At 38.0% G+C, this 21140-nt stretch overlaps 1 protein-coding gene across 1 annotated transcript; it reads left to right on the top strand.

Annotated features, from left to right (window-relative positions):
* Positions 1-1045: 1045 nt before the first annotated feature.
* Positions 1046-20779, top strand: LOC118892212 (centrosomal protein of 78 kDa-like). The gene is given in 9 exon segments (XM_036846541.1): positions 1046-1163; positions 4213-4348; positions 4442-4598; positions 5539-5581; positions 6993-7123; positions 16212-16289; positions 17511-17677; positions 18500-18671; positions 19585-20779. Coding segments are annotated over 8 exon segments (1362 nt in total). The 5' UTR covers positions 1046-1163; positions 4213-4298; the 3' UTR covers positions 20149-20779.
* Positions 20780-21140: the final 361 nt, after the last annotated feature.

Genomic DNA, 21140 nt, shown 5'->3' on the forward strand with positions numbered 1-21140 from the left:
TTCTTCCCTTTCATCACTTTAAGTATATCATGCCACTCCCTTCTGGCTTGTAGAGTTTCTGCTGAGAAATCAGCTGTTAACCTTATGGGAGTTCCCGTGTATGTTATTTGTCGTTTTTCCCTTGCTGCTTTCAATAATTTTTCTTGGTCTTTAATTTTTGCCAATTTGATCACTATGTGTCTCGGCGTGTTTCTCCTTGGGTTTATCCTGTATGGGACTCTCTGCGCTTCCTGGACTTGGGTGGCTATTTCCTTTCCCATGTTAGGGAAGTTTTCGACTATAATCTCTTCACATATTTTCTCTGGTCCTTTCTCTCTCTCTTCTCCTTCTGGGACCCCTATAATGTGAATGTTGTTGTGTTTAATGTTGTCCCAGAGGTCTCTTAGGCTGTCTTCATTTCTTTTCATTCTTTTTTCTTTAGTCTGTTCCGCAGCAGTGAATTCCACCATTCTGTCTTCCAGGTCACTTATCCGTTCTTCTGCCTCAGTTATTCTGTTATTGATTCCTTCTAGTGTAGTTTTCATTTCAGTTATTGTACTGTTCATCTCTGTTTGTTCTTTAATTCTTCTAGGTCTTTGTTAAACATTTCTTGCATCTTCTCGATCTTTGCCTCCATTCTTATTCCGAGGTCCTGGATCATCTTCACTATCATTATTCTGAATTCTTCTTCTGGAAGGTTGCCTATCTCCACTTCATTGAGTTGTTTTTCTGGGGTTTTATCTTGTTCCTTCATCTGGTATATAGCCCTCTGCCTTTTCATCTTGTCTGTCTTTCTGTGAATGTGGTTTTTGTTCCACAGGCTGCAGGATTATAGTTTTTCTTGCTTCTGCTGTCTGCCCTCTGGTGGTTGAGGCTATCTAAGAGGCTTGATGGGAGGCTCTGGCGGTGGGTAGAGCTGACTGTTGCTGTGGTGGTCAGAGCTCAGTAAAACTTTAATCCACTTGACTGTTGATGGGTGGGGCTGGGTTCCCTCCCTGTTGGTGGTCTTGCCTGAGGAAACCCAACACTGGAGCCTACCTGGGCTCTTTGGTGGGGCTAATAACAGACTCTGGGAGGGCTCACGCCAAGGAGTACTTCCCAGAACTTCGGCTGCCAGCGTCACCCTCCACACGGTGAAACAGAGCCACCCCCTGCCTCTGCAGGAGACCCTCCAACACTAGCAGGTAGGTCTGGTCCAGTCTCCCCCGGGGTCACCGTTCCTTCCCCTGGGTCCCGATGTGCACACTATTTTGTGTGCGCCCTCCAAGAGTGGGGTCTCTGTTTCCCCCAGTCCCGTCGAAGTCCCGCAATCTATTCCCACTAGGCTTCAAATTCTGATTCTCTATGAATTCCTCCTCCCGTTGCCGGACCCCCAGGTTGGGAAGCCCGACGTGGGGCTCAGAACCTTCACTCCAGTGGGTGGACTTCTGTGGTATAAGTGTTCGCCAGTCTGTGAGTCACCCACCCACCAGTTATGGGATTTGATTTTACTCTGATTGCACCCCTCCTACCGTCTCATTGTGGCTTCTCCTTTGTCTTTGGATGCGGGGTATCCTTTTTGGTGTGTTCCAGTGTCTTCCTGTCGAATACCGTCCAGCAGCTAGTTGTGATTCCGGTGTTCTCGCAGAGGGAGTGAGAGCACGTCCTTCTACTCCGCCATCTTGGTTCCTCCCACTGTTTACATTTTTATTTTCTCTTCCTGATGTCTATAAACATAATTCCACATAGCTTCAATATAATTTGCCATTCTTATCTTTTCATACTAAATTTCAATTTTATGATTCACAGTTATACTTTTTTTTTTCTTTCATAGTTATACTTTTTAACATTGGATTCAGAAGGTTTCATTGAGTTGGTCCATTTTTTAAATTGGTGAAAAATTGGAAATAACCTAAAATAAACTATTGTAAACATCTTCATAAATACAACTTTTCTTTTTCTACTTAAAGATGTATGTTTTTGATTCTCCATTAATCAACTTGCTTGGACAATAGTGTATTAAATAGAAGTTGTTAAGAGTGTTTATGAAGTCAAAAAAAAAGCTTATGAATTGTCTGCCAATTGTTATTTCAAGACAGTGATATTTTAATAATCAAATAGTACATACAAAGAAGTTAAGATTTGTGGTATCACACTAATTACATATTGTTATTAAAAATGTATATGATATGTAAAGCATTCTTAAAATAGCTAAGTTGCCTTTTGCTATAATATTAGAAATGGAAACATATATAAATAAAACATGTATATGTGAAACATATTAGGAATTCTGTAATATTAGTACCTGGTGGTATATAATACGGCATCATGGAATGAGAATACAATTAAAAAATTTTTTTTATTTAGCGTGATTAAACAAAGTGGAAATGTAACTGAAGTATACAAGCTCATTGAGGTATTTTAAGAGTAATTTTATTTCTTGGTCTATTTTTTGTATTTGCCTCAGTTATTTGGAGACATAGAGGTAAGCCAAATCAATAGCTGGGTATATACTTAGATCCAGGTGAGTATAGGGGTAAGATAATGGTGTGAATTGTGTCACATTTATATTGTAGTTATGTATGCCTAAAAAAGACGGGAACTTTTATTAGAAATTTTTTTTTATCTCCTAACACAAAAAGTATAATTAAAAAAATTTTTAATACAAATGTATTTGCATTAGTTTCTGAAAGTAAAGGAAGGGTATACACATACAAACCACATGCATACAGACATCTTTTTTGGAGGGTAATTAAGTTAAAAAACAAAATAAAATAGCACAAAAAGAACTGAGCTCCTATATATTTTTAAGAGGCATGTTAAATCACACAGAATCATGTGGTGATTATCAATAAGCTACACTCTATGAAATATTTATCCTATATTACCACATACACTCTATTTTACACTCCATCCTAATGCCGCTAAAATGTAGAAAGCAGCAGCATAGCACAGGGAGATCAGCTCGGTGCTTTGCAATGACCTAGAGGGGTGGGATAGGGAGGGTGGGAGGGAGGCTCAAGAGGGAGGGTATATGGGGACATGTGTATGCATATGGCTGATTTGCTTTGTTGTGCAACAGAAACTAACATAGAATTGTGAAGCAATTATACTCCAATAAAGATCTATTAAAATAAATAAATAAAATAACATGAAATAGTAGATTTGAAGGATAAAAATAACCATTTTAACCTATGATGTTTGTTTTCAGTAAATTCAAATTAATATTTAAATGTGAATTTTAATATATGGCTTGTTCTAAATAAAATATTAACACGTAGGTCTAGTTTTTGCAACCAAATATTTCATATAAAGATACTTGCCTCTTTACTACTGAAATATAGGATAAGTCTCCACATTTCACTCTTTTATCCAGTGGGTTTCATTTGTTTTTTTGTGTGTTTTCTATATGAAATCAAAGGAGCAGTGAAGGCTGACAGGCTTATAGGAGAGTAACATTGACTCACCTACCACCCAGCAACTTGCAGTCTTATAACTTTTACTGTTTTTACATAGAAAAATTCATCTTAAATTGAAATTTTGGTCCAATTCTGAAGATTCTGTTTGGCAGAAGTCATGGGTGTACCTGTGTTTCGCTATCCTTGAGATTCAGAAATGCCAAAGGTGTTCTAAGATTCAATAAACTTGAGTGTTTCTGTATGATACATAAAATGTATCATACTTTGGGATTTTTAAAAAATTTATTTTTCCATTTCTGCACATCTCAATACTTTTGTTTTAGTTAAAATAACTTGTTACTGTAGAGAACTTATATTTTTAAAAAATGCTGGCTTATGTAAAACCTTTTTACAAAACGATCCTTTTTTTAATGGCCTTGGCATCATTGTCCAGTGCCTGTTTGATTCCTTTCAAACTGTACACGTTTGAGAGTTGCTCTGTAGACCTTTGGTGCATCTTTATTTATTTATTTATTTATTTATTTATTTGGCTGTGTTGGGTCTTCGTTTCTGTGCGAGGGCTTTCTCTAGCTGCAGCAAGCGGGGCCACTCTTCATTGCGGTGCGCGGGCCTCTCACTATCGTGGCCTCTCTTGTTGCGGAGCACAGGCTCCAGACGTGCAGGCTCAGTAGTTGTGGCTCACGGGCCTAGTTGCTCCGCGGCATGTGGGATCTTCCCAGACCAGGGCTCGAACCCGTGTCCCCTGCATTAGCAGGCAGATTCTCAACCACTGCGCCACCACGGAAGCCCCCTTTGGTGCATCTTGATTCCTTCTTTCGTGCTTTGTCAAACATAGGATTGGCCACAAAGAAACCTGTAAGTAATGGAAGGAAACACTCTGCTGGTAAAGAATGTTATGGTCCTGAACCTCTACCACCTGGTATGTCTGGTTTCCTGCCATGGCGTACTGCAGAACGTGCAAAAAGCAACAGGTAATGTGTTTGCATTCCCTGTCTTTTTCAGTCGTTCAGAATTCTTTATTTTGGAACTTCTATTACGTGGGCGGTCTCTGGTGCTTTCTATAGAGGAAAAAAGATAACTCACACATGGCTTCTGCCTAATGAGCCCTCTAAGGAAGAAAAACAAAAAGTAATTGGGAGTTTCAAGTTGTTTCTCAAGTGTCACAACAGAGGTAACCCCGTGGGAGTCATGAGGAGACTAAAATTATCTCCAATTGTGCAGGTGAGAAAAGTTTCACTAAAGGCAGGTGTAGTTGAGCCAAGCCCTACAGCACAGAAGTAGGAATTTGGATATGTACGAATGGGAAAAAAGACATTTTAGGCATGGGAAGTAGTTTAATGCAGAATGGATGAGAAATCTGCATTAGACCTATTCTAAATCAACTGGCTTATTAACTCAGTAAATCAGATTTAGTGAGTCAAACTAGCTTTAGCTGATTACTTATCCAGGGGATAGCTGTTCATAGTAATTTTTGTCATAGAACAGTAAATAAAATTGTTGAATTATAGCTTTAGGCTTGCTAAGTGAAATAGATTGCTCTAGATGATTTTCACGTGACTTACTTGGTAGTATTCATGAAATTGGGGGTTAACAATTGCTTAAGAAAACAAAGAGAATTGATTTTAAATAGTACTTGAAGGAGTTACTGTGTAAAGTATCTGTTCAGTAGCTCATGTTAAATGGATGTTTATAATCCCTATTGGACAACCAACTAATTTTTTGCAAATGGTAATGTGAATTGCTGTTGCATAAACTATAGTGTTGAATCCCCAGTCTTTGCACTTGAGTTTAACAACTCTGTGGTTTCCTATCTTCTTGGTGAGACACTTAATCTCAGGTCCATCCTCGTCACACAGAGTGGTAAATTAGAGAACGATTAATATCACCATTTAAAGAAGTGAGACTGAAATCTCAACCATCCTGAACATAGGAGCTGAAGGGGCCTCTCAGCAGTTCAGAGAGTTATCACCAAGCCAGTCGGCTGAATTCTGTTCAGTTTTCTCCGTAGCAGAGCCCTCCAGGTCCTTCTTTTGAGCTTATTTATTTTTATACACAATTCTGTATGGATACTGTACATAATACTAAATAGTTGTATTAACTGGATTTAACTGGTGATGTATTTACATCAAGTTCTAACTTCGTTTTGTTGATATCTTTTTAGGGGCTTTCCATTCATCAGACTCGTGATGTATGTAGTCAGGTGCGTATTTATGATATGTAGGGGTTGAATTGGGAAAGGTGGGTGGTCATTCTTTTTGCTTTTTAAACTGACAGAGCCTTACAAGAAGCATTTCCCTCTCTGAAATAAATCCACGAAAAACTTGTCTGGTCGCTCTCCCAATGCAACTGTGTAGTTGTGTGGACTTTGCACACAACTGGCAGCCTTGTGGTTATGTCTGTGAACAAGGAAGCCTGTTCTCCAGTCTGCAAATCAGCTGTTACCCAGTGAAATGAACTTGACTGCCATTTCTGACCCCTCACATGGAGCTGTCATACTCAAGAATGTTCATATGTTTTCAAGAAATGTTGTTTGCAGGCTATATGTACAAATTCCTGATCTGAAAGCCAATATAAAGCAACATCTCCCAAACCTCTGCTCTCTCACCAAGGCCACACACATTCCCTCGCTTATGGCCTCATGGCAAGCTAGTACTGTCAGTATCAGATTCTCCTTTCCAGTGGTCTTGGGAGACTGCATAGTTGCTCTGTGAAAGGCACCACTGCTGAGATTGAGAGAAGAGCACCTTGGGTGTCAGTCCTGCCCTTGCATGCCCAGAGGGAGGGGTGTGCGCCTCGTTCTCCTGTTGGGAGTTTCCTATGCTGCAGGTTTGCTGCTTGTTGTGAAAATGATGTCCTAGTGACTTGTCTTCTGCGTAGTTATATAATCCCAGCACACTTCTGTATGATCTGTAGACTTTTATGGGGTTGTGGCCAGGTCAGTTTTTAAATGTTTGGAAATGTCCTATGGAACAACATTGCAGTGGCAGTGAAGCTTAACAGGAGAATTGTATTACTGTTACCCTAGTTTTGGCTTAAGGGTGATGAGAAGATGAAATTTTTGATGTGTCAGTTTTAGTTGCGTATGTGTATGTGATTTATTTTTTAAAATTCTAACGTCTGTTATTCACAGCTTAGATATGTTGACTTTCTGATTATTCATCAGTCCCTTTACTGATGTATTTTCCTCCGAAAAACTACATTTGCTTCCAGACTGTTTTCGTCTGATGGTAAAGAATAAATTTTTCATTTGCAGTATAAAGTTGATCTGAGAAAAAATGTTTATCTTGGCTCTTCACTTGGCTTCTCTGAAAGAAACTTAATAAAATAATATGGGCAATTCCCATTACTAATCCTAACCATGTACAACAGAGGTCTGTACAGTAACATAGCAAAAATAAGTTACTGTACTTTTACTTAGTCATTGCCTGTTTTAGACTAAGGAGCAGTGAGAGACATTTATAAATAATGATACCTCAGATCACTTTTGTTAAATGTCCTCTAATATGTGGATATTTGGTATCTGGCTTGTGTTATCTTTTATACAATCTTGTCTTCTTTCTTTGCACTTCAGTTTAACAACTCTGTGGTTTCCTATCTTCTTCTTGTGACACTCAGGTCCATCAGAATTTCCTGTGACTGTGACAGTAGAGAGTCCTTCCTCCTCAGAAATCGAAGAGGTCGAAGATTCCTCAGAAAGTGTTCAGGAAGAGCCAGAGAAAATCAGTTTGAAACAAGAAGCATTGCAGGTACGAAGTTATCACTTTAAAGCTATAGAGAAGATTATTTTTCAAATGGAAGCCTGATTGCAACACTGCACAGCTTGAGTGAGGGTTCTGTTTTCTCCTCCCATCTGCATTGTATCCCCTTGAATGGTTCCTTAAGCTTAGACCAAGGTGAATGGTGGACATTTGAACTCTAAGAAATAAAAATCAAAACATGTCGTTAGTAATATAGTTTCCTTTCCTTAGAACCTTAGGATATTCGATTTAGGGAGAACCTTAGTGATCATAAGATAAAGAAATTGAGTTCTGAATGAATATAGTCAGCTGATTCAGTGCTCTTGTTTTACAAATGAGAAAATTGACAGTTCTAGTTGAACTCTCTTTTTATAAGAGGAAAATATGGCCTCATTTTAAATAAAAGTAAGGTTGAAAAATGTTTTGATGTTAATATTCTCCTTTCCTAAAATAAAAAACCTCAAGAAGCTACATTATATTCCCTAATAAACCTGACATCTAATGTGATTCCATACTTTTGTTTGTATGGACAGAAAAGAAAAACTGATTTTCATAAGAAACTTTTGCACCTCAAAAATAATATATTTGTTTTATTTCAACTTTAATGCAGAGCTGAACATTTCTAGTAAATAAGGGAATACCATTTGGGGGAACCTTGTCTTTGTGCTACAAAGTCCATGTTTAATTTTTAAAAATTATTTAATATGATTCTCTTTTCGTATGAAACATGAAACTTGACAGGTTTCAGAACTAATTATCCCATTATTGTAGGACTATGGTAATTACTCTTTGATTTTCAAAAGAGAATGTTAGATTTTTATGTTTTTAATTAAAATTAATGATAATATAGAGAAATTTTAAGAAAACTTAGAAAATTATGAAATGTTACAGTGGGAGAAATCTATAGTTCATGTAGAGTTACCCCCTTTCGTTTTATAAATGAGCACCTACAATTTGTAGCACGTAAGTGGTTTCTTAGTAAATTGCAGAGTACGACAAGACCCTAGAGCATCTAACCCGCATTCCTTGTCATTTTAGATGCGTTGTATTCATTTCCTTCATGAGTAGAACAGGAGATTGTATTTCTAAAAGCAGTGATAGACTGGGGAAGACCAAGAACTTTAAACACTGGGACCACAGAATAGCAGATTCAGAATGCACTGAGAACCCTTGCAGCTCTTCTCCGTTTTGACAAGACACTACAAGGATGGTATCAAAGTGTTTAAGTACATAAGCCAACAACAGTCAAGAGATTTCAACATAGTTTTGAAAGACGGAAGACACATGGAAGAGTGTGAAACTGAAGCAGTAGAACAGAGGAAAAGCATCACCTAGAATATGCACAGGGACCACCTGCAACTGAGGAGGATTCTGACCCCACCTGCAGAAGTAGCTTCATGCTTTGATGTGCATGTAGGAGAGAGGGTGGAGTTAGTTAAAAGTGTGACTGAAATAGGGGAGCTCATTGAAGGGTTGTGTTTGGAGGAGTGGACTCCCAGCCCCGCCCTCACGCTCCTGAAGTGAGATGATTTTAAGTTTGAAAACAGTGAAACTGGGGAGAACTAGGGCAGCTAGTGTGAGTTTTTACACCCTAGAAAAGAGTGTTTGGGGGGGATCCTATTACAGTCACTCCCCACTTCTTCCTGCATAAGAAGCCAATCAATCGTTGACTTCAGGGAGCTTTCTGCGCTCATTCTTAAATAGAAAATAACTGTCATTTGCCTGATAGTTGAGTAAAGCTTACAACATGAGAGGGGGGGAAAAGAGTGAAAACATATCCTGGTAGGACTGGGGACAATTTAGGGAACAAAATAATTTAAGAAAAAACCCTAATTAGTATCCTGAGAGAGGTTTAAAAAGAGCTAGCAACTATAAAATAAGACTAGGGTGTTAATTAAAAAGAGAATGGTCAGAAAGCAAGAGAGGTGTCTTGGATATGAAAATATGGTTGCTGAAATATATTCAGTAGGAATTTAAAAAATTTCTCAGTATATAAAAAAGAACGACACAATGGAAAATGTGATAGCCATATGTTAGAGAGGCTGCATCTGGGAGATCCAACATGTTACCATTAGAAACTCCAGACCCAGACAAAAAATGGAGGGAAGCTGTCAAAGGGCAACAAAATTCCCCACAGCTGAAAGTAGACATCAGGCCTCAGATTGAAAATAGTTACTCAAGTTTTGAGCAAGATGAACAAGAATAGACTCATACCTAGGCACCCTTCATTGTGAAACTTTAAAATACTGAAAAAATAAATTAAAATAGAATAAAATACTGAGAGGATACATCCATTCCAGAGAGAAAAATACTGGTCACCTAAAAAAAAAAATTTTAAATCTGACTTTATCATAGTTGTCATCAGCACCATGGATGCTGGAAGGTATTAGAAAGATACCTCCAAATTTTTCCAGCACATAATTTTCACCCTAGGGTTTTGTATCCAGCCAAACTATCAGTCATAAGTGGAGGCTGAATGAGATATTTTGTACAAAAAGAAATTTGAAAAATTTACCTCCTGTGCTACACCTTAAGCTATTTATAGAAATAATCCAGCAAAATGAGGCAATAAACCAAGAAGGAAGGTAATAGGGGATTCAGTGCAGAGAGCAGCTAGTCTAGATTGGAGAGGCTTCCATTGATTGTGTGATTGAGAGCTTAGAAACACCTTGAGGCATATTGTACTTACTAGGTATTAGGCACTGTTGGAAGGGAGGAGGGAGAGGAAGAGGAGAAGGAACTTGAACTCCAGAGAAAAGGCTATACTGACAAAAACATGAAGCAAACTAAACTATGGTTGATTTTTAACCTACTATTGGTGAGGAAGAGAAGAATCCACTTAAACTTGACACTATAGATGTCCCCGTTTTCAGTGACACACAGGGGTAATGACCACCTATCTAATTTGTTGTCCAAACCAGAACTTGTCCAAACTCCTTACACTTCAATAGTGTAAGGAGGCGCTCTAATGCTGTAACATCAGGACAACAGGTATAAACTGGAACAGCCCATGGTGGCTTGGGGTATGTGGTCACCCTGCACAAGGGCAGTGACACTGACACAGTATGGAACGAGGTGTAGTCTATACACAGAGACACAGTACATCTGCAGTGGGCAATATTAATTTAATTGTAATAATGGCAATACTGTCTTGGTTTACAGCTTTTATTGTCAACTTGCATGTAATAACAAATAACTAACCTAAACTATACTTAGTATGTATTAGTATTAACTTGGTATGTACTGAAATGTATTGTGTACTAGTATGTACTTAGTATATATTAGGCTCTAAGTGTTTTTGCATATATTAACTCATTTAATCCTCTGAATAGCCTTATGAGGTTGGTGCTAATATCATTCCCACTTTTGAGAAAAGGATGCTAAGACAGGGAAGGAACTTGCCCAGGCTGTACCGAATTTAGGGTTGGATCGAGGCTTTGAGTTTAGGCTCTCTGCCTGTTCTCTTAAACCTTACTCCCTACTGACTCTCAAATAACAGAAGACTTAACTGCACATAGAACAGAATATAAATTTCAACTTTGACAACGTAAAAGCTAGGTTTGGAAGGTAGACAGGAGGTAGAAAAAAGGGAAGATGGTATGAATGTCCTCATTTTACAAAGCGTGACGTTGAGAGAGTTTATAGTGGATCAACAATGTAGGTTTTTAAGTATATCACTACAAGTCAAAGAGATCATGAGCAGTGGAATAACTAATGATGACATAACTTTACTGAGCAGTGTGGACATAGGAAAGAGTGTAAAGGAACTAAACCCTTACTTAGTAAATCAGAAAGTGAACAGATAATGCCTCAAATTTAGTCAGAAAATAGTCATGTAAGAGTATTACTTGGAAATGGAGAAGAATTCAAAATAACAATAGTTGGACCTCCCTGGTGGCGCAGTGGTTAAGAATCTGCCTGCCAAGGCAGGGGACACAGGTTCGAGCCCTGGTCCAGGAAGATCCCACATGCCGCGGAGCAATGAAGCCCGTGCGCCACAACTACGCAGCCTGCGCTCTAGAGCCTGCGAGCCACAACTACTGAGCCCACGTGCCACAGCTACTGAAGCCCTCGTGCCTAGATCCTGTGCTCCACGACAAGAGAAGCCACTGCAATGAAGTGTAGCCCCCGCTCGCCGCAACTAGAGAAAGCCTACACGCAGCAACGAAGACCCAACACAGCCAAAAATAAATAAATAATAATTTAAAAAATAAGAATAAAAAATAACAATAGTTGACGTCAACCTCATAAAAAAGGAAATCCAAACAGCCAGTAAACACAGAAAAGTATACAACTTCATTAAGTAATAAGAGAAAAGTGAGTCAAAACCAATGAAACTACATGCCAATCAGGTTGACAAATACATAAATAAAGTCTGGTAGTATCAGGTATTGTAGACCTGGAGTACTATGGGAATCTTCTACCCTGCTTATACTGGAGTATAAATCGACACAACTACTTTGGAAAGCATTTAGCACTCTCCATCAACTGAAGGTATATAAATAGCCTGTGACCCAGCAGCCCTCACCCCCGCCCTGTGTAAATGCACCAGAATAACCGGTACAGCAGGATTCCTGTCCATGATTTGCATTAGCACAAACTGAAAACAACCCAAATGTCCATCAAGAGTCAAAAATTAAATAAATTATGTGTATTCATACAGTGGGAAAACTATCAAGCAATAAAACTGAATGAACTAGAGCTACAGGCTGCAATGTGGATGAATCTTTTAAACCAATGTTGAGTGAAAGAAATAAGATAGAAAAGACTTCATATACTATGATCCTCTACATAAAGTTAGATGTTGACAAAACTAAACTCTTTTGTTAGGGATGCATGCAGGTTAAAGGAAATGATTTTCAGAAATGAGGATGGTGTTTAACCGGGAAGAGGGAAGGAGCTTGTGATGAGAAAACGATATGGGGGGTTTTTGAGATGCTGACAAGTATCAATACTTTCAGATTCGAGTAGTGGTTATGTAAGTATTCTCTTTTGATTTGTCACATTGACAGTTTTGTCCTGTGCACTTCTCAGTACACATATCGTATTTTACAATTAAAAACCTGTGTACAGAATCGGTCGCTTCTTGAGTGCTGGATGTGGGAGTGGGATGAGACTATTTCATTTTAAGCCCTTCACTACTGCTTGCGTTCACATGTTCATTCATTCAGCATTAATTGAACATATGCTGTGTACCAAGCACTCTTCTAATTTTATATGTGTTTTAACTCATGTAATCCTCACAAGAGCTCTGTGATATGGGAGCTTATCTCCATTTTATAGATGAGGAAGTTGAGGCCTAGAGTTATAGAACTTGTCCAAGGTTATATAGCTAATGGGTAGTGCCAGGCCCATTTGCCTCAGAGAATCTGAATTTTTACAATATAATATAAAAGAGAAATTTAATTACTAATTATAAGCAAAAAAGTTGCACATTAAAGAAGATGACAAGTTTTCATCTATCCAGTTAGAGAAAAACACACAGTCTGTCTTTCACACACGTACATCTTGTATTGGCAGGGATTTTCCTTATTAAGCAATTATTTATTGACCGTCTACGTTGTGCTAGGCACAGGTGCTGGGGATAAACACTTAATAAAATACACCCCCTATCTTCAAATAACTTGCACTCTAGGTGAGGAAGTAAGCCAACAGTTATAGTAGAGGTTATATACCAAGTGATACATCGCTGATGGCAGTATAAAATCTCAGAAATCTTTTGGAAAGCGGTTTGGAGATAGGTACCTCAGAGCCTTAAAAATATTCATTTGCTTTGATCTCAAACTCATTTTTATGCATTTATTGTAAGAATGTTATTCTCAATATGGAAAAAAGCCTTCATGCATAAAAACGGTTATTTTGTCTTATAATATTGAAAAGTTGGAAAGAATTTAAATGTGTAAAATGGTTAACCAGTAAACCCACTCAGTGCAATATTTTGTAGCCCACAAAAAAAAAATCAAGGTTATGAATCCCCTGATTATATGAGAAATGATTGATTTCAATGTTAAGTGGAGAAAAGTTGAACATAAAATTTGATATCCAATATGATGGGAGCTTTGTCACAGATAAATCACCCTAGCCAGTGTACAGAAGGGATGAAGGAGAGCAGATGACAGGAAGGAAAATTATTCCAAAGCCTTATCATTAGTCTTACTTAAGTAATAGAATATCAAGCAATTTTACTTTCTAACTTTTTTGGTTCCATATTTCCACGTAAGGGACATGAATTATTAATACTTTGTAGGAGAGGGGTACACTTTTTCACAAAAATTTCACACTGTGTTCTAATTCCCTCCATTAGAGGGAGAAACTATTTCATGTAATTGCACTTTGATGTGCTATTTAGAACCAGTCAGGAATTTTAGTCTACTTTCCTCTGACTGTGGTGAGGGTTTTTTGTTTGTTTGCTTATTTGTTTAGAATTTCTTTGAAATCAGTTTTAGAAGATTGATTAAACCATTATGTTAAAAGTAGAGGAATTTTGCAATTTTTTTCCCTTTTTCCCCATTGAAAACTTGACTGGCTTTAGTAATGAAACATTAAAGAATTTGAAGTTCTTAGACTCTCAATTTTTTAAACATGTTCTGAATATAAAAATATATGTTCATTGAGCAAATCTTTGAAAACAGTGAACAACTTATTGAAGGAAATAAAAGCCACCTCTGCATGTACACACACCTAATCTGCTCTTTTGTCTTCAAAAAGTATCAAAAATATTTTGCCATGTCACTAAATACTCTTCTACATCAGAGAATTTGATTAAGCTTATGCATCATCTCCCAGGAGAAACGCACAGATATATTTTGAATGTAGAACTCCTGAAGCCCGTTCATTAACTCTGGTTGAGACCTCTTGTCATTCTTTTCTTAGTGGCTTCACAGCGCATTCCTTCATACGGTGAGCTATTTTTATTGAAACCAATCCCAATTTGGAGGCTCTTAGCTTTCTTCTAGGGTTTGGTTATAAACAATCTTATGACATCATGTTGGTAGATAAATCTTTGCCCACATCTTTAATTTTCTTAGGGTAAACTCCTGATGTAGGATTGTTGTTAGGTACCAAAAGCTACTCTCCAGAAAGTGATACCAGTTCCTCTCCCAATGATGGCATATAATAGAGTTCCTCATTCTTTAAGTGATTGTTCAAAGCAGTTAAAATGTATAAATATACCTTACTGTTTTCATAAGTATAGGTATTCTGATTGTTTATCGCTGCATAAGAAACCACCCCGAAACAGTGGCCCAAAACAATGACAGTCATTTATTTTGTCCACGAACCTGGAGGTTGAGTAGAATATTAATTCTTTTACTACACTCTCACTGACTGAAAACAATACCTATTTGACTAGCTCACAGTTCTGCAGGTCAGAAGTCCAGGCACAGCGTGACTGGGTTTCCTGCTCAGATACACACGGGAACATGTGGGTTCCCTCCTGAGAGTGTTAAAGCACGTGAAATTTAAGTGTAAACATTGAGCCCCAAACGTTGGATGTTCACCATAGTTTGTGTGGGTCACAGAGCTGAAATCAAGATGTCAGTCTGGCTGTGTTAGCATCCAGAGGCTCTGGGAAAGAATGCCTCCAAGCTTCTTCGGCTTGTTGGCATAATTCAGATTCTGCAGTTGCAGGACAGAGGTCCCCATTTCCTTGCTGGCTGTCAGTCGGGGGACGGTCTCAGCTCCTAGAGGCCTCTCGCTTGCCTTCCCTGCCGCAGCATTGGACTTCTTCAGAGCCAGCAATGGAGAGTCTCCCTCTTGTCCCTTTTGTACTTCAATTCAGGAAGAGTTCAAGTCCTTTTCATGGGGTGCCTGAGTAGGTCACATCCACCTAGAATAATCTCCCTATCTTAAAAAATCAACTGATTTTGAATCTTAATTCCGTCTGCAAAATCCCTTCACTACAGCACCCAGATTTAGGGTTTGATTGTATAAGTGGAAGGTTTGTGTACTTCAGTAAGTAGGAGTCTTAGGGGCTCTGTTAGAATTCTGCCTATTGCAAGCAGTGTCCCCACTTCAAGGACCGAAGTGTCTTAGTTCCTAAAACTCCTAAGAGAGCTTATCAGTGTTCATTTTATTTGATTGACCTTGGTGAGTGGGAAGACTACCACCTCCGTGAACAGGAATGGCACCCAGCTTCCTGAGTCCACAGTGTGGCTCTGCTACTTAGTGGTGTCACCTTGGCTGTGCTGCTCTACTTACTCTACTTCTCTGCCTCTGTTTCCCTCATCTGTAAAATAACATGGAGTTAGTGATTGTTCTTTCCTCGTAGGGTTTTTTTTTTAATAAATTAATTTTATTTATTTATTTTTGGCTGCGCTGGGTGTTTGATACTGCTCACGGGCTTTCTCTAGTTGCGTCGAGCGGGGGCTACTCTTCCTAGTGGTGTGCGGGCTTCTCATTGCGGTGGTTTCTCTTGTTGCGGAGCACGGGCTCTAGGCACGCAGGCTTCAGTGGTTGTGACACGGGGGCTCTAGAGCGTAGGCTCAGTGGTCGTGGCGCACGGGCTTAGTTGCTCCGCGGCACGTGGGATCTTCCCGGACTAGGGCTCGAACCCGTGTCCCCTGCACTGGCAGGCGGATTCTTAACCACTGCACCACCAGGGAAGCCCCCTCTAGGGTTTTGATGATTAGATTATTTAATGCCCAGGGAACTCCAGGAACAGTGCTTGACTGTAAATTGCTTTAAAAGTGATTACTTTTAAAAAAATGCTTTTGAATCTGCAATTATGCAATTCAGGTATATTAAGCATGTTCATTAATAGGACTTCCTACTATAAAGAGACCCACAAATAAAAATAGAAGTTTTCTTTCTTGGTCTTAACTATTTATTTATGACTTGCTATGTTATACGCATATGCCTTTTATGGTGGGCTGCCACAAATTTATGTTGGAAAAAGTGGAATTTAAATAAATCTTTACTATGCTAATTTGATAGATTTTGATAATTCATTTCACTAGCATGGTATGATATTACCAGTAGCAGACTAAAACCTGAGTTCACTTCTGGCTCTGCCCCTAAATCCTGATGAGTCCTATAGCTGGAAAGGCTTTTGGATATTATACTACGAATTAGTTATAATATTTACTCTGTTTGTTAGGAAAAACTGGAGGAGTGCCTAAAGCAGTTAAAGGAGGAAAGAGTAATAAGACTTAAGGCTGATAAATGAGTCAATGAGGCAAACAATTTCTTATACTTTTGAGAGTGTTTTCGTTTTATTTTGATTTGATTTTAAGCCATATACACATAGTTTGTAAACTTTAAAACTGTAATATGTTGCAAATTGGTTGTATCATATGGACTTTTGCATTTACTGGTATTTAGTGATCATATGATCTATATTCCAGAAAGCATGTTTTTAAAAATGTGAAAATCTCGTTTTGTGTGTGTGTGTGTGTGTGTGTGTGCTTTCATATGACACTAGCTTATTTTCTGTTCATGATTCTTTGATTCAAGAAAGCACTTTTTGTGCATATACTGTATATACAGTAGCATAAAAGACATGATGAGACTCTCCTGGCAATGAATTAGGAAAGTGAATCATTTAAATAAATTTAAGATATTGGAAAACTTGTACGAATGCAATGCAAGATAAAAATATATACTATAAGAATTACATTAGGTAATGTGCATGAAAGCAGGGCATAATCTAAAAAGTTCCATCTAAATATACTTTATCATAGGTTGAACGTAGGGAGGAATTTTTCAAAGTGCATCCGTTGGATTGGCGGACACTCATTCAATAAATGTTGAGCACCTGCTTATATAAGGCAAATGGGGCATCATGAACATAACAGCCTTTCTGAGAAATACTAGAGTTGAGCTTATAGGGGTTTTAAGTGCATAGGTGATGAGCGGAAGGGGAAGAGTGCACGGGAGTGAATATTTTCAAGAAGCCAAAGAAAATATTGGTGATCGTACATTTAATAAATTGGGTTGGGTATGATTTAGGACTTTTAAACGTAAGCATTAGATAGTTTGCTCACTAAAGTTAATTCTTAACATTCAGCAGAGTTGTAATATGTTTTGTTCAAATCAGATTCTATAATTCACTTTCTAATTTAAGGGAAACTTAAAGCAGGTAATTTTCTAATGTGGAATGAGGCTCCATTATGAATTTAACCAGTTAGAAATGTGATCTTTTGTGAAAGATCATTAATAAAACGATAACTTTGGTTTATTTATGTACCAGCTAAGTGTTATATAGGAAACTTTGTTGGGTGCCTGGGGGTTTTGGTTATTATGTGATATGGTCTCTGTCTTTACTGGTGGCGAGTTAGGTTAATTACAGGTTAATTACATTTTGAGTGTTTTAGTTTTGTTCCTTGAAACTAGACAAGACTACTTTTGATGACAATGAGAAAAAAGCATGTCAGACATTTTCAGTCTTCTTTTATAGCTGGAACATGAAAATGCCCAGTTAAGAAATATAAAATTCTCTTTGTCTGAAGCCCTTCATGCCCACTCATTGACAAGCATGATCCTGGATGATGAAGGTGTTTTGGGCAGCACTGAGAATTCTTTTCAGAAGTTCCATGCTTTCTTGGATCTCCTTAAAGATGCTGGGTTAGTTCATTTCGCTTCATGGCGTTCTTCTCTTTGCGACTATAATGGTAGTTTGCTGAGGAACTGGAGCAATTTTCATCACTTACGTGGCCATATTTAGCCAAATTTAGTGTAATTATAGGTAATATAGTTGACGTTTTAAAATGAGGAATTAAATTTTTTAAGAAATGCAAATAGGGCAGCCTGCTTTGGTAGAGTGGGGAGCCCATTATAAAAGAGTAACCTGTAGACAGAGTAATTAGTAGGTATAGTTTTTTGTAAAGACTAAATTGAAGGCAGTTTTCATTGAAAATACTCGGGAATGGATAAGAATTTTCCTATCTTTCATTTATTTTGCTTGTTTGATAAGTTTGAATTAAAGTTATTTTTGTCTTAGACATAAAAATTATTATTAATATTCAGGGAAGATATAGGTCAGTGGTTCTCAACCGGGAGCAATTTTGCTGAAAGAGGGAAGTAGAGATTGATAGTTGATGGAGTGGTGTTTTGTCAGTGAATGAATTGGTGTTGGGAAGGAAGGCACAAACACATTCTTGGAAACTGGAGAAAGGTGGTAAAGAAGTGTGGGAATGGAGGTGTGACAGACAGTGGACGAGGTGCGTGGTACTTGTTGAAGCTGCTAGTGAGACAGTGGGATGTCTCCTAGAGGATGAATCTGGAAAGGGCTGAGAATTTGGGGGAGAGAGAGGCTTGTAGTCTGGAGTAGGATGTTGGCTTTTAAGATTTTAGAAGTATTTCATGATTGTAGGTCTGGGGAAATCTAAACTGCTCTTATGTGATTATAATAACCTTTGTCTTTTCTCCTTTCCTCCTCTGGTCCAGGCTTGGGCAGCTGGCCACAATGGCTGCTATAGATCAGTCAGATTTTCATTTACTAGGTCGTCCCCAGATGAATTCTACTGTTAGCAGTCCACCTAAAGAAGAAAAGAAAGCACTTGAAGAAGAAAAATCAGAATCAAAGCAGAGTGCCCCAGTACAAACGCAAAATCTCCAAGTAAGTGGACAGGACAGCACTTAATGATTCTAAGAGTGATTAGCAAAAAGGAAATGACCAAGTCAGAGAGAAAATAATAATGGTCAGTCTCTAATAGTTCACATGCTTGGGAGCTAGAAGACTGTGGAGTCCTCTCCAAATCTGAGATTAGTAAATGTGGGCCCATTTCATGATACTGTATTGCTGTACATAAGAAAACTGGAAGTTCTTTAGAAAATTTATGAGTTAAAGCAAACTCTCCTTAATGAAGAAAGAAAACATTACAGAAAATATTCCAAATTTTAAATTGTATAAATGTCTATCCTATTCATATTTTATCTAGGTTTCTATTTGTATGCAGTCAGCTTACAATGAAGGAACACTAATGAAGGTACACGTATTGACAGAATTTTTAAAATAAGTAATCTTGACATAGCTAATACGTAAGATATTATAGTGACTCACCTGGTCATGGGAATGGGAGGGGAAACCTGTCAGCTTTTCCTCTAGCGTTACTTGGAGCCCCCTTCACCCACCTCAGCCAGTCTCAGACTGGTCTTGGGAACTGACAGCTTGAGAACACAGTCTGGTCACAAACTATATACTGTTTACATGTGCCTGGAGGATAGAAAAGAAATTAATTTTCTTACAGAGTAGGGTTTCATTTTTAGTGAGGGAAAGGAAATGGGTAATAACTATCCCAATCACCAAAGTCTGAAAATGTAGCGGACATAGCCTTGGATATAGCTAGGTTAAGTGAGAATCACTTGGCAAGATAGAATTAGAAAAAAACTGGCTCTGAAATCTTCTGAATAATCAATTACTGTGTTAATAATAAGATCACAGAATAACATTGACGTTTTGAACTCTACTTTTTAATGGTTGGCTTTGTTCATCACTGAATTTTTGTCTTGTCTTTTGTCTTTCCCTCCAGTTTCAGAAAATTACAGGTGATGCTGGGACTCCTTTGCCTCTCGACTCCTTCCATGTCCCAGTCTCTACTCAGGAGGTCTTAGAAACTTCCAAAGACAACCTGGGGGTCCCAGTCACAGAGCAGCGGCAGGAGTCTTTTGAAGATTTCATTGCTAGAACATGTTCTCCTTCAGCAGACGTCATTTCTGGAACTGGAAGTCAAAGAAAAGAAGAGGAATTATCTAGAAATAGCAGGTCTTCTTCAGAGAAAATGAGCAAAGCAGGTGAATATACCAAAAAATACTCTGCTAAGAAACAACCCGGGAAGGACCTGCATTCCTGCTCTGACTCACCTGTAAAGCAGAAAAGCAAAGGAATTGGGCAAAATAATTATTTGCTTAATGAACCAATTAGAAGTGAGTCTTTGAAAAAACACATTTTTGTTAAGAAAGAGAGTAGAATAGTGACTGTTTCATCAAAGACAACTAAAAGTAAACTCAATCTACTAGAACATTCTGAAAGTGATACTCGTGGATTTGATTGTGAATTTCAAGAAAGCATCCATACTCCATCACACCTAACATAGGTCTAAATCTTTTAAAATCTTTTAAAATTATGTTTTTGCCTTCAAATTTTAATAAATTACTTATGTTTTTATTATAGCATATGGTGTTTTAAAATACTTGACTGGAAACCATTAGAGAAAGATTTATCTATACTTTTTTATTATAATGAAAGTTTTGGTGTATTTTTCCTTGTGACACTTTGCACCATTCATTCAGCTAGTGTTTACTGAGGGCTTCATATGTACAGTACTTTTCTGGGTGCCATTGCTTTCAGCAGTGAACAAAATAAAGCCTTTACTCTCCTGGAACTAGCACTCTGTGGTGGGAGAAAACATAAACAACACAACAGGGTAAGGGGTAAAAAGAGATGGGAATAATAAATGGAATAGTTTTACCATTTGGTTAAATGTCAAACTATTATAAATCACATGGCCAGAAGCCATTGACGTATTTTAATTCACAATAACCAGAGAGCCTCAAACATTTACCAAGGCACTTAACCGTGTTTATGGATTACAGCAACGCTATGAGATTGGGAACTATTACCATCCCCATTTTATAGATGAGGAGTCGGAGGAGACATTATGTGAGTTGCCAAGAATTACACAGCTATAAGTAAGTGGTAAGCTGTGATTTGACCCGAACCCATGCTCTTTTTTTTTTAAATGTACGGACTTTATTATGTTTCATTTGTTTCTGATTTATGTGATGATTTTCTTTAAAGATGTTTTTTGATGTCGACCATTTTTAAAGTCTTTATTGAATTTGTTACAGTATTGCTTCTGTTTTATGTTTTGGTTTTTTGGCTGCAAGGCATGTGGGATCTTAGCTCCCCGACCAGGGATCGAACCCTCACCCCCTCCATTGGAAGGCGAAGTCTTAACCGCTGGACCACCAGGGAAGTCCCCCTTATGTGATTATTTTTATGGCAGTTGTTTTAAATTTTATTTTTTATTGACGTATAGTAGAATTACAGTGTTGTGTTAATTACTGCTGTACAGGAAAGTGACTC

The sequence above is a fragment of the Balaenoptera musculus genome, chromosome 3 (assembly GCF_009873245.2).
Source record: "Balaenoptera musculus isolate JJ_BM4_2016_0621 chromosome 3, mBalMus1.pri.v3, whole genome shotgun sequence".
Classification (NCBI taxonomy): Eukaryota; Metazoa; Chordata; class Mammalia; order Artiodactyla; family Balaenopteridae; genus Balaenoptera; species Balaenoptera musculus.